Source organism: Protomyctophum bolini (genome assembly GCF_963924005.1).
Source record: "Protomyctophum bolini genome assembly, chromosome: 19".
Taxonomy (NCBI): Eukaryota; Metazoa; Chordata; class Actinopteri; order Myctophiformes; family Myctophidae; genus Protomyctophum; species Protomyctophum bolini.
The window spans coordinates 20,955,132-20,967,798 of record NC_137880.1 but is presented as its reverse complement, the minus strand read 5'-3'; the positions used below and the strand labels follow the sequence as shown (position 1 = coordinate 20,967,798).

Here is a 12,667-nt window from a genome sequence, read left to right as displayed (position 1 = left end):
CAGCAGCGACAAAACACACACAATGCTAACAGAACACCCTTCCGGTCAAGTGCTAGTACTTCTGCTTTCACAATAAAGGTTCTTCATTTAAAGCATTATATATATATATATATATTATATATATATAATCTCAACAGTAAAAAATAAATATTATATATAATTTGAACACACACAACCCTTTACAAACATCAGCTGTTGCCCGGATTACCCCACCCCTCTCATACACCCTTACTTCCACTGTGACCCCCACACATCATTGTTAGATGCATGTAAGGATAAAAATCTAAATGACATTTCAATTTTAGCATTAAAAAAAGAAGGCTGTAGACAGCATGGTTCAACAACCTTGTTTTAGAAGGCATTCCTCAACAAGTGTTAATTAACACTGGATATCACACCATATGAATTAGACATTTCTGCAAAAGTATTTTATTTGGAAAAGTTTTAAATGCATCATTACATACCTATTCTCAAGTACAGTAGGAATGGAATGATCATGCTTATGAAAACATTAGCAATATTCAGATCAGTCCCACCAGAGGGGGTGGCACAATTAAAGATCTGTACTTCAGCACCTCCAATTGCTCCAGTGAAACATTTAAGAAAGTTCCACGACAAAATGTAATGAAAATGAATAGCACCGGCATATTCCGCAGGGCTCCTATTATGTGTTAGGTTATGGTTCTTCAACCCTGGCCCTAGCCTGAGAAAAGTCTCCAGCTGGAAAGAGTGCCTCTGACATTCGTTTACATCTAAATTCTGATTTGTACTTAGTTTGGCCTGGTTGTTGTCACACACTGACAATAGCAGATCTACAAGGTTTCTTTTTTAACTCTCAGAGTCAATATTGTGCAGATAACATTTTGACAAACAGATTAGTCTTTCTTGGCAGCCTTCCTCACAGCAGCAGGCATGTTGCTCAGCTTGTGCCCTGATGAGTTTTAATGCTTGATGAACTTGAGGGCTCTCTTATCCTTGGACAGCTTGCCATAAGCAACTCCATGACTTGCCTCTCATCAGCCACACACACACCTCGCAGATCATATCAGGCACAAACTTGCTGTGCTTGGTGAGACAATCGGGTCGCTGTGTTTTTTAATGGTGGTCAAGTGGGAAGGTTAGATAACCTAATTTGACCATTGACAATTTGGACAAATACTCCTTAATTTCCCAAGACTCAGTGTTTTTGTTTTTCAGAATTAGGTTCCCCTCCTAAACTAAGTACAAGTTTGCTTGTAGATCTGCTATTTTTGATGCACAACAAAGTATAAGTAGGCTTTAAGTGATGCTTGTTATTTCTAAACTGGGACCTGCCTGTTGACAAAAATGGCTTCCCCGTCTGTCCCACAGACAAGACATTGTCCAAGTACATCCAGACTGTTGACCGACAAAGTTTGGCTGGGAAGCATGTGAGTTGTCTCCAGGCGGCCTTTACTAGAGTCTCCACTGAGCCAGGGACTAATGAGGGACTGGTTCCCACCAACCGGGGCCACGGCACTACGAGACATGACACTGTTGTTTCGACCACCTGTAAAAACAATGACATGAACAGTTCTGGTTAGCATGTGTGCCCACATTATTATCTATGTCAAACAGACACAAGAGTCTTGTGTCTGTTTTTGAGTTGGGTAAGAACTCTGGTTAGGGCAAAGCGAAGGGTGTGGGGTTGGGGTCGCTTATTTATATTGTAAAATCACGGTTAATTTAACTCTGAGAGTGTACAAATGGAAGCAAATGGACCCGTTAGGATCCATTTAGTTTCATTTGGACACTCACAGAGTTACTGACCCATAAGGGTCCATTTGGTTCCAAACTATCATTTAGCCGGGTACCCCCTGGAACTCCCTCAAGGAGACCCCACTTTGGTAACCACTGCTATAGTGGTCACTGGTCACCATTTTCCTCTATTACATTGTATGTTATGTACATGACTTGCCTTGTAGGAAGGAGGGCATGTCTGAATGGGAGGCAGTCTCCCAGTGAAGCAGTGATCCGTCCTGGGAGCATGAGAACAGGTGGTCTGGATTGGTAGGATGGAAGTGGATCTCCCACACTATACAAACAAAGTAACAAACCATATAAAATACTTCACAAAGCAACCAGCAAATGGCTATACATGAAATACATATATAGAAATCACACCCGTGTGAAGTGAGGGGCGCTAATATATTAAAGTCTAACTCATGTTGATTAGGTAATGTAATGTGGTGATGTAAAACAAACAAGAGACAATAGTAAGTTTGCCCTTCATTGTCAATGGCGTTTATTAAACAAACATTGAACTAAAGACAAACATTAAACCTGTATATAGGAGGGGCTAGCACCCCTCAAAAATATGTAAGGTGAACTTACTCTCAGCAGAGTGCGCCTCCATAAGTGAAAATGGTGTGTTGCCCTGTCTTACATCCCATATACACAGCATGCCATCTTGGCCTCCAGTGGCCACAATGTGCTGTTGGTTGGGGTGTCTCGCCACGCAATGCAGAGGGACTCTATCGCCAGTCCTTAGAAAGCAGATAGAACATAATTTAAATCTCCAGTAGTCATATAACATTCAAATAAAACCTCCCTCTCTTCTTTAATCACATGAACCCTAGTATCCCTTTTTTGGGGCATGTTATAATAGGCAAACACAAACAGCCAATCTACAGGCTCACAACACATTGTGGTGCGTTGTTGTGAGCATGTAGATCGACTGCTTTTGGCAAAGACATTTGACAGAGGGAAAATAGGAAGTATAGACCCTTGGGGGACAACGATCAATGAAGTATTTAGGCTTTACTGTAAGTGGTTAAGAAAGAATGCTCTATACTGGGAAAGAATCTTGAGAATTAAGATGCTCTTTACAGGGAAAGAATCTGCGATGGCACGTTGCTCTGTTGCCTGAAATCCCACAGTTTGAGCTGGCCAATGGAGTTCACCGTTAGGATCTCTGTTGTTCTCAGGTACGTGGCAGCATGGATCGTGCTGCTGTCAGCATTATCTAACAAAATACATAAATAAAGAATTAAATAGGACAGTTCTGAATATGATTAAAACAAATACTTGTGCTTAAATAGTATCACACATCTAAACCTCCTCATGCATTTTAACCACATGAACCCTACTGTCCCTTTTCTGGGCATGTCGCAATAGGCAAACATTTGGCAAAATGATGGATTGATGAGTGCATCGCAACCAGACACTGAGCTTGTAGATTGGCTATTTTCAGAGATTTGCGGTAACAAGGTATAAAGCTGGGTTTAAGTGGTTAAATATGCCTCGATGAGCAATCTAAAGCTGGTTAATCTCTCTCACCTATGATGCGAGTCACTGCTTCCTGGTCAGCTCTGTAGACAATTATCCTGCCATCTTCCCCAACAGAAACAATCTCAGGACTGCTGCACACCACTCCGGTACATGGGGCATTGTCACAAGGATAACTATGTGCTCTTGTCCAACAGTGAGAAACAGATATAGTCTAAAAAGACACCAAAATGAAGTTTAAACAGGGCCAAGATTTGCATACAGACAGAATGAACATCCATACAGGCACAGTTGGTGAATATAAACGGTGGCCCTGCCCCCTGCAGCAATTCCCATAGTCTACTATTGCTAAAATAACAGGTTTTTAAGTGGATTGTTGTAAATAAACATTTTGCCCAAAATAGGCACGTCATGTTTTTTATGATCTATTATCGATTATATTTTAAGTTGTAAACCACTCCCAAATGACATGTGGCCAGCAGCAGTTATTGATTTTTCTTACTACAACCTGGCGTCCCTATTTTGGGCATATCATAAATAGCACACAATCGTGCGACAAAGTTGAAGTACCTGGACATCGTGATGATGGCGGAAGATGGTCACTGCCCCAGTCGATGATGCTGTGACAATTCTGTGTTGGTCCAGAAACTATTAAGAAATACAGAATATTAATTCAGGCAAATCATATACACATACAAGTACTAATAAAAGCCAGGTTCAAATTTAGCCAAATCTAACTTTGACAGTGTACTAGTCTATGAAGCCTTGTAATGTCAATCTGACGATATCGCTCTCGTCAGAATCTGGAAAAAACTCTACGAGTCTAAATGTTGGGCTAGTAATGTCACATTGCACGTGCATGAAGTCATGTTGTCCACTCCACACTGCCCTTGTGTCAGTGTATGCCGTACAACTGGACATTTTTTGTATATCTTGATGTTCGCAGTCTCTGTGACACATGTCCCACCAACAGTTCACTACTTGATGGTTTATTTGGCATTGCATGCCAAATAAATCATTGCATGCATGCATGCATGCATTGCATGCCAAATAAATCCTCTTGACTGCCAATTTAAAGTTGTCTAAAGTCGGTTTCTGAGTCTAAATCATTTCCAGCACTGTCACTTATACAAGAAAATACTAGTTTCTTTGACCATTGCCTAGCCCTGAAACATGACTGCCATGATGATTATCATAACAACCATGGCTAAGCATTGCCATGATGCACGGACACGAAAACATCAAGAAACAAATTAAGTAATCTAAATCTAGTTATTTAGCCGTGTTCATGTGCAGTTACACCTGTCACTCATCTTACTTGAAGATCAAGAACATCTCCATCATGCTTGTATTCGCATAGTAGCTGAGGATCTCCTTCAAATTCATCTTCCATGTCATGATCTCCTATGGACCAAATTGAAATCTTGTTGTGCTGCAAGAGATCAAAGAGATTGGATTAGTGTTACACTTAGCATTGGAACAAGAGTGTCATAGATGTATCTGATCGATTCTGAAATCGGAATCTTCTTAATTCAAGGCTATTGTTACTCTACTGTTAACCAGACACAAAGTAAATCCTCAGTGTAGCTATCCATTTGTAACTCTTAAAGACTGTACAAATGGAACCGGTTCCAATGGATTCTGTGCAGATAATTTAATTGAATATGGACAAATGCCCACCTCGTTGTCCCACGACCCTGTGGCAAAGATGTCTGGTTGTTGTAAGGAAGAAGCTGATACTGGACTCCATCTCGCTTTGCTGATTTTTTGCGACACGTATTTTGCAAATGTACCCTCCATGGAGACCGACGCACAGTGCTTACTTTGAATACGAGTGTTTGTTTGGTTTCTTAGCTAGCTTAGCATTCCACGAGCATTTCCTCGAATGAAACTCGCCGCTCCTGAACGAAGTACGGTGGCCCAAAGAGGTCAAGATAGAAGTTTAACATAACAACCTGCTCTTTTTCGATCTCGTAGTATAGGACCACAATGGAAACACAGTGGAAGCTTTTTGTGTTATCCTTTTAGCATAATTGTATAATCATACCACGCACTGTACTTTTTGGATGAATAAGTAAAGTATTCAATGAAGTGAAGTACAGACATCAGTGACCTATCGAATTATGTGACTATAATGTACGCTCGGTTCAGCGTCGCCATGCAGGCTTTCAGAGCAATTTAAGAGTGAGAATGATGATTCAAGTTCAAGTCCCACTATTATTATTATTATTATTATGGATAAAGAAGGATAATATAGTGTTTTAAAGTCACAGAATACAATGTATGAGTGACATCCATTGTAGTTGTGTACTGACACCTGCACAGATCAGAGCCCAAAAACTGCACTTGTTTCAGCCTGAAACAGTTTCCTGATTAGATTTTAGGCTTACAGTTTAAGTTAAGGTTGGGGGTCAGATGATAGGTCAGGTCTGTTCAAGAAATGCGGTTCCAGCAGTGCAGTATCCAGCTCAACTCAACAGCGTCCTCTGGAGTTAGAAAAAATAAATCTGGTTGCATGCATTGCAGCCAAATGCTGATATGATATACTGTGACATTTACTGATGAGGAAACTGCACAGTAACTATTAAGTGACCCTTGGAGGAGGCTTGGACCAGCATATGTTTTATTACGGTATGCTGCGGTGAAGGGTGTTGTTGGATGTCTCTCAGCTACGCCCCCTCCGTCAGCTCCGCTCCGTCTGTTCTGGAGGTGATCACTTTCCTGGGCATTTTAGTGGGGAAAACAGTTGGCGCAGGCGCGGCATTGACAGCTGCTGTGTACTTGCTCCGCAGAATAACCATGGCGTGGAAATCCGGAGGATCCAGCCACGCAGAGCTCGTCAACAACCTCCGCAGTAAGTCGCAAGAAATAATGGCCAATATGAAGTGAACACGATCGCCGCATTCATCGCGCGGTAATTTATTGTTCGCAAGGCGGTGTATATATTCTTGCAGCGCAGAGTGCAGCAGAGAGGCTAATGCTAGGCTAGCATGTTGCTAGCAACACAGTATGTGTCAGCCTGGTAATGTGTTGTTGATCTAGCCTAGCCGTTGCTTTCCCTTCTACCACACCCGTTTTCTAAAGCTCGTCCAGAATCGGATGTAGTCATGCGAATTCCTGTTCTGTTCTTTGGCTATATAAAAGTGTCTATTTGTACGTCTCTAAATGTTTTGATGAATTGAACAAGGTGGACCCTCTTGTAAACAAGTGTAACGCTTTATTGGGTCGTCCACTCACAGTTAACAGTCTTTGTATTGAGTTGTGCTTGAAATGTACTGTAATTCTGCAAACTGTTAATACATATTTCAATCAATCAAAGGCATTGTGTGGCAGCAAATTGGGGAATAGCCGAGACAATGAAATGCCTGACATCAACGTACACAACATATTACACACAGCTTGCTTGTCTACTCTGTAATCCGTATGTGCGTCATTTGTCAAGTTGCAACCCTTCGTGGATCGCTGCCCAGCAGTGCCCACATATTAAACATCAATCGATGGCGCTGGTGGTGATCAATATTGATGATATTATTAATAATTGTAATGTTTGCATTCATGGCGGGTAAGGTCAATTCTGGCACGTGGGAATTGGGTTAGCTCATCGGTTCCTGTTTTGACCAGGCTTTATGCTGCATGTTGTTGGCTAGGCTCTAGTAGGGAATACTGATCTCTTGATGGTCACAGCCAGGTGCAATGAGACTAACTGACTGGACACAACACATGGGACTTGTTTTCTTGTTCCAAGCAAATGCACTAACTCACCAATAAACGACAAGCACCTGGCATATTCTGTCCGTGTCTTGGTGGAGCAGCTAGTGTGAATGTACAGCATTGGTATGCCTCTGAAAAGCTCCCTAGAGCTATATATCAAGCCAAGCAAGCGATTTTAATAGCTAAAACATAAAACATTTCTCCATAACATGTTAAATTTGTGCAGAAACACAGCTATTAAGAGTGCTCCGAAAAGTGTGTTTAAAAAGGGCGTGGAAATCTGGGGGAGCCAGCCACGCAGAGCTCGTCAGCAACCTCCGCAGTAAGTTGCATTCAACGTGAGGTCAGATATGTGCACGGTAGTGACTGTCTTCAGGCGCATGCAACGGTGCCTGACCGGTGCAATGGAGTCTAAATAACACTAACTGGACAAGACAAACATGATGGATGAAAATGGGCTTGTGTTCTAGTTACAATTACAAGTAAATACACTAATGCTAACTAAACACCAAATCAACAGCACAGCACCTCACCTGGCCTATGCTGTCTGTCTCTTGGTGGAGCAGTGTATGTATGCCTGAAATGAAGCTATCTTACTATTATTACACATCTGCTGTCTTGTTTTTTCTTCTCCAATTTCAGCATTTCTGCTGTTTTCTAATGTAATACTTGAATACTCACATGATAATAACATCACATAAAACAACTGTGTGGTGGTGATCTGCAATGCACAATTACTTCTAAAGGAGGACAGTGCTTGAGCTTCCTGCTTGACCCATTTCCACTCTTTAACAGCGCAGACTCTAAGTTAGGATAAGCTGCCTTTAAGCAGGTCACACTCCGGACGCATGCTAATTCTTCTGACCAGCACTTTGTGCTGCATCAGTTTCAGTCCTTGTTCAGGACACATCATGTATACCCCCACACACACATTATTTTAAGGTATTGATTTCGACTAAGGGTTCTGTTCAAAGGGAATGTTTGGGCTGAACAAAATCACGTAGATGTGGATTTATTGGATTGACAGCCACGAACAGGTGATTTGTACTTAATGGAGTGGGCTTACACAAGCCTGCAAATTGGGTTGAGATGAAAGAATATATTCAATTGACATTTATGCATTTTGAATAATTGTGGAAAATATATTTCACTGGTAAACCTAGTGTAGATAAATTGCTTGTAGGTGTCCATCTGATCCTGTGGATGACCATTAACCCATTCTAGATTTCTGACCTGAGATCAGATTCTAAAAATGTCTTCTAAATCCTGAGTTTTCTGGAAAAAAAGCAGACCTACAAGCTCGTGCGCGCTATGAGCTTGTAGATCTGCTATTTTTCAATAGCTAAAGCATAACGTAAAGTAACGCCAAAAGGGGTTCCCGCCCAAAATGGAGCACATGACTTAGGGTGAGGAGATTCGGTAATGAGAGCAGTACCGGCTGTCGTTGGCACTTTCTGCTATTGGCAGTGGCACTACCAACTGTGTGTGTGTGTGTGTGTGTGTGTGTGTGTGTGTGTGTGTGTGTGTGTGTGTGTGTGTGAAGAATGTCTTTGTGTCTTGTATTCATTCCATGTGTTTAGGGCTGTCACAATTGTGACATCTTACGATTAATTGTTATGAATAGAATGTACATTTCTGTATGGCTTTTAAGCTTCATAAACTAAAGTTGCACAGGGCAGATATGATAAATGACTTAAACAACTTTGATTACTTTGAAAAAATATTAATTGTGGAAATATAAAGTCTACAAGTACTCTACTGTATGTCTTGACAAACCAACTGTAACAAAAAATACTCCCTCTTTTGCCCCATCAGAAAATGGGATCATTAAGTCAGAAAAGGTCTATGAAGTCATGCTGGCGACTGACCGAGGGCACTTCTCCAGGTGTAATCCATATATGGACTCCCCACAGTCAATAGGTATGGGATCACCTCACCATGTGATATGCACACTTATTTTGCTATGCAAATGTAACATCATTGCTCAAGAGAGAAATGACAATTGACAAACTAGTTTCTTTTAACCAACAGGTTATCAAGCAACCATCAGCGCTCCACACATGGTATGACTCCAAAGCAACGTGGAATCCTACTACACCTTACCAGTGATCATCAGTAACTCTGAAGCTATTAGATCATTTTGTATACAGTACACATAAGGAGAGGCATGATAGAAACATCTCACCTGCTCCTAGATTCTAATGTCTTTAATATGTTTGCTATGTCAAAGTACACTGTATTTAGGTCTTACAACTATTAACCGCTTCTAAAATGGTTAGAACTGTTGGCTTCATACTGAAACAAAATGTTGTGGATGGTAGAGGTTGCTAGTCCCTGTGTTAAAGATGAGCAATGGGCCGGTCATACAGTACTCTTGCTGGTCTGCTCCCTAGCATGCTTACGCCCTGGAGCTTCTGCATGACCAGCTGTACGAGGGAGCCAAGGCTCTGGACGTTGGTTCCGGCAGTGGAATCCTCTCTGTGTGCTTTGCACGAATGGTGAGCCACACATGACGGGTAAACAAACACAGCTTTTCTTCAGAGGCAATTCTAAGTAAATTGATTGATTTTAGGGTACCAATTACCCTAAAATCAAAATCTGTTTTACTGAGAGTACTGAGTGCCATCTCATCTCTTGTACTTCACAGGTAGGTTCCAAAGGGAAGGTGATAGGAATAGACCACATCAAAGAGCTGGTAGACGACTCTGAAAACAATGTGAAGAAAGACGACCCAGACTTGATAGCATCGGGCAGAATCAAGCTAATGGGTAAGGTCAAAGCCATGAAACGCAGAGCTGCACAACAACACCAAATGTACCTGATTTCGCTAGACCTTGAAGCCCTTTCCCCTGTGGGAGCTGAACTTAGCTCAAGAGAGGTGGCCACCCATATTGAATAATGGAGCCTGTGTTTGGTCTGCCCCTTAGTTTCGTGGCATCAATTTTGGAGGCCAGAGGAGCTGGGATGGCACAACTAAATTTGAAGTAGCAATGCCCTGGCCGGCCCTGCTAATATAAGCTGAGCATACTCTTTAGGTGTTGTTGTTTCCATGGCTGTGTGCGTGACACCTGTCATGTGTTCTGTGTTCCAGTGGGAGACGGGCGATTGGGATACCCAGAAGAGGCACCTTTTGATGCCATCCATGTAGGCGCGGCGGCACCCACTGTGCCCCAAGCGGTGAGTCTCTACTCAATAAATCCGTATTGACCGCCTAGAGGCTGTGGTGCTCCAAGTAACTGACAATGCCGTAGAGTTCCATGCTCTAGGCTAGGTAGTGCCTAGGCTAGGTTATTGCAACAAATTCAAAACGGACAATAAGATGACAATTTGTCATAAGCACTGCCATGAGGTCACTCTCCATGCTCCCCAGAGGGGGGCATGGAGGTGTACTGCAAATTCCATGGCAATCGAGATATGGTTACCCAACAGATTCTAACCCTTACCCTATTATAGGCTATATTATTATGCAATCATGAGTTCTAGGAATCTAGGGTAACCACACTTGCAGAGGCGATCTCTTTTAATCAGTTTGTGGTTCTGTGAATTGTTGCCTTTAACCTGTTCCCCCAGTGTGTGCCCTTGTTTGGTGTCCATTCTGCGTGTAAATTCTCCTCACCCCTTCTGGCAGCTCCTGGACCAGCTGAAGCCAGGCGGCCGGCTGATCCTGCCCGTGGGCCCGGCAGGGGGAAACCAGATGCTGGAGCAGTACGACAAGCTGGAGGACGGCACCACCAAAATGAAACCCTTGATGGGGGTGATTTATGTGCCTTTAACAGACAAAGACAAGCAGTGGTCCAGGTGGAAGTGACTTCCTTCTCCCTCTCCTCTCCCCTTTCCTTCTTGCTGCGGTAAAGGTGAAATGGTGTGGCTTGGAGCAGACTAATGGATCACAAGGGCCTGCGTTTGCTGCTTGATGACATTTTTTTGCTTCTCCCATACCATGCCAACTGGCTGCACGTTTTCTTTCTATTCCAGTTTTTTTTAACTGCTCGACTAAAGCAAAGTGAATGTGTACTTTTAGATTTGTAACAAATTAAAAGTATGGACTAAATTCGGTTGCAGTGTGATGGCATTATGTTATGGAGTGGTTTCCATTTTGCTGTTATACTTTGGTCTGGATGCCCTCTGGAACAAGTGCATGCAATTCTTTTCTGTTGACATAATGTTTTGCCTATGGTTATTAACCATTTTAACCCTGGCATCCCTATTTTAGGCACGTCAATAATTGTTCAAAAACCTTCTGAAATGTTTTGAAAATAGGCAAAGTATGAAATGAGGCATAAGTAGTTAATACTGTTGAATTAGGTTATGATTTGTTTTTATTATATATTACTTGTATAGTAAAGTTTTGCTGTGATAATCCATGTAAGAAGTATGCATGGGAGTGTTTTCGAACTCTTGATTGTCTGTGTGAAACTGCATGACAGGACTGACAGGATTGTTGTTTTTCAGGTTGTTGTTTTTCTGCATCTTGTAACACTCAACTTCTGTCTTTCACAGAGACGAACTCTGAGGAGGACAACATATTCCACGTTTTCATTTCGAGCCCAGAGGAGAACAGACTGGGTTTTTCCGGCATACATTCAGAATTCTCTCAAAAGCATAAACCACATATCTTTGTCTTTCTTTAAAGCTCTACCATGGAATTAGAGCATCACGCTGATGAAGCAGTCCCATGAGGTGGGAGGGATTAAAAGAGACTGCTTGAGTTTGAGCAAGGAAAAGTGAAGAGGGGTGCTGTTGGGGTTTGTTTTGTTTTTACAGGCCTGTATATTTGGCTATGTATTCCTTTTGATTGCTGGATTTTATTTTATTTTTTGTTGGTTTCATTTGATGTGACACTCTTGTTGGACACTACAGCATCTATTCTGAATCTAGACCATTTTACACTTAGACTAAGCAATACATTTCACATACAATACATAGGGCTGTTCTTTCTGCCTGGCAATTAATTGTTTCCCACACTCCACACAGTAAAATGAAATTACTATGTGAGTATACAAATATAACAAATAGACCTGCAAGGGTCCATTTGGTTACATTTGTATACTCTTTGAATGAATTAACACTGAGGAGGTTCCTGGCTTTAACATCTGCTGGCTTATCTGGTGACTGAAAACGAAATGAGTCCCTGCTTTGCCAAAAATAAACACCAACCATATAAAGCGAATGAATGCCTGATGTTTTCTTAAAAAATAAATGTAATCTAAAAGTAGTACATTATATGTTTGTAAAAAGAGATGCTTTTGTTTTACTGCCTTTTATTAAAAACTATAATTGTGAATATTGCAAAAGAAAATTAGTTAGCCAGATGCACACGTCATCGCTGTCGTACAGAAACGTCTAATAGTTGCTATTCAGGGACAGGGCTCCTAGTGCATCCCAAAAAACCATTAATTGTAACCATTACATGGTCTGTGTGTGGGTGCAACTAAACGATAATGCACTGGCTACTGTTAATGAAAGTTAGAAAAAAGAAAAAAAGATTCCAATGTAGATAATTCAATATTATAGAACCCATAGACTTTCAACCTGGTGTCCCTATTTTGGGCATGTCCTAAACAATGTCAAAAACAAGATCGGCTTCGCTACTTTGTGTGACATTTATACAACAAAGTATAAATATGAAATTAAGGTTTCTGTGCAGCAGTGACAATAATTTAACGCAGCATATCACCAACTGCATGATATTGATCAAACTTTAATATCT

General features: G+C 41.5%; 2 protein-coding genes across 6 annotated transcripts; one reads left to right on the top strand and one right to left on the bottom strand.

Annotated features, from left to right (window-relative positions):
• Positions 1-423: 423 nt before the first annotated feature.
• nup43 (nucleoporin 43) lies at positions 424-5,214 on the bottom strand. Its single transcript, XM_080791305.1, has 8 exons — positions 4,927-5,214; positions 4,565-4,678; positions 3,817-3,894; positions 3,298-3,460; positions 2,848-2,983; positions 2,353-2,504; positions 1,937-2,053; positions 424-1,528 (listed from the first exon to the last, which is right to left on the bottom strand). The coding sequence occupies exons 1-8, from the start codon at positions 5,044-5,046 to the stop codon at positions 1,299-1,301; spliced, it is 1,110 nt and encodes a 369-aa protein (XP_080647431.1). The 5' UTR covers positions 5,047-5,214; the 3' UTR covers positions 424-1,298.
• Positions 5,215-5,831: 617 nt separating this feature from the next.
• On the top strand, positions 5,832-12,127 carry pcmt (protein-L-isoaspartate (D-aspartate) O-methyltransferase). 5 transcript variants are annotated; one of them, XM_080790541.1, is made up of 9 exons: positions 5,832-6,100; positions 7,184-7,279; positions 8,773-8,877; positions 8,989-9,020; positions 9,351-9,455; positions 9,605-9,725; positions 10,049-10,134; positions 10,586-10,805; positions 11,458-12,127. In XM_080790541.1, the coding sequence occupies exons 1-8, from the start codon at positions 5,905-5,907 to the stop codon at positions 10,763-10,765; spliced, it is 921 nt and encodes a 306-aa protein (XP_080646667.1). In that variant the 5' UTR covers positions 5,832-5,904; the 3' UTR covers positions 10,766-10,805; positions 11,458-12,127. The 5 variants fall into 5 exon arrangements, with proteins under 5 accessions (XP_080646667.1, XP_080646665.1, XP_080646666.1 ...); XM_080790539.1 differs by having other exon boundaries at positions 5,834-6,100; positions 10,586-10,755; XM_080790540.1 differs by having other exon boundaries at positions 5,834-6,100; positions 10,586-10,811.
• Positions 12,128-12,667: the final 540 nt, after the last annotated feature.

Coding starts and splice junctions, on each gene's coding strand:
- nup43 (XM_080791305.1), bottom strand. CDS start 5,046: ATGGAGGGTACATTTGCAAAATACGTGTCGCAAAAAATCAGCAAAGCG. Junction 2,984..3,297: donor AGCAGTGACTCGCATCATAG/GTGAGAGAGATT, acceptor GTATTTTGTTAG/ATAATGCTGACAGCAGCACG. Junction 2,505..2,847: donor CCATCGCAGATTCTTTCCCT/GTAAAGAGCATC, acceptor CTGCTTTCTAAG/GACTGGCGATAGAGTCCCTC.
- pcmt (XM_080790539.1), top strand. CDS start 5,905: ATGTCTCTCAGCTACGCCCCCTCCGTCAGCTCCGCTCCGTCTGTTCTG. Junction 8,878..8,988: donor GGACTCCCCACAGTCAATAG/GTATGGGATCAC, acceptor TTTAACCAACAG/GTTATCAAGCAACCATCAGC. Junction 10,135..10,585: donor CACCCACTGTGCCCCAAGCG/GTGAGTCTCTAC, acceptor CCCTTCTGGCAG/CTCCTGGACCAGCTGAAGCC.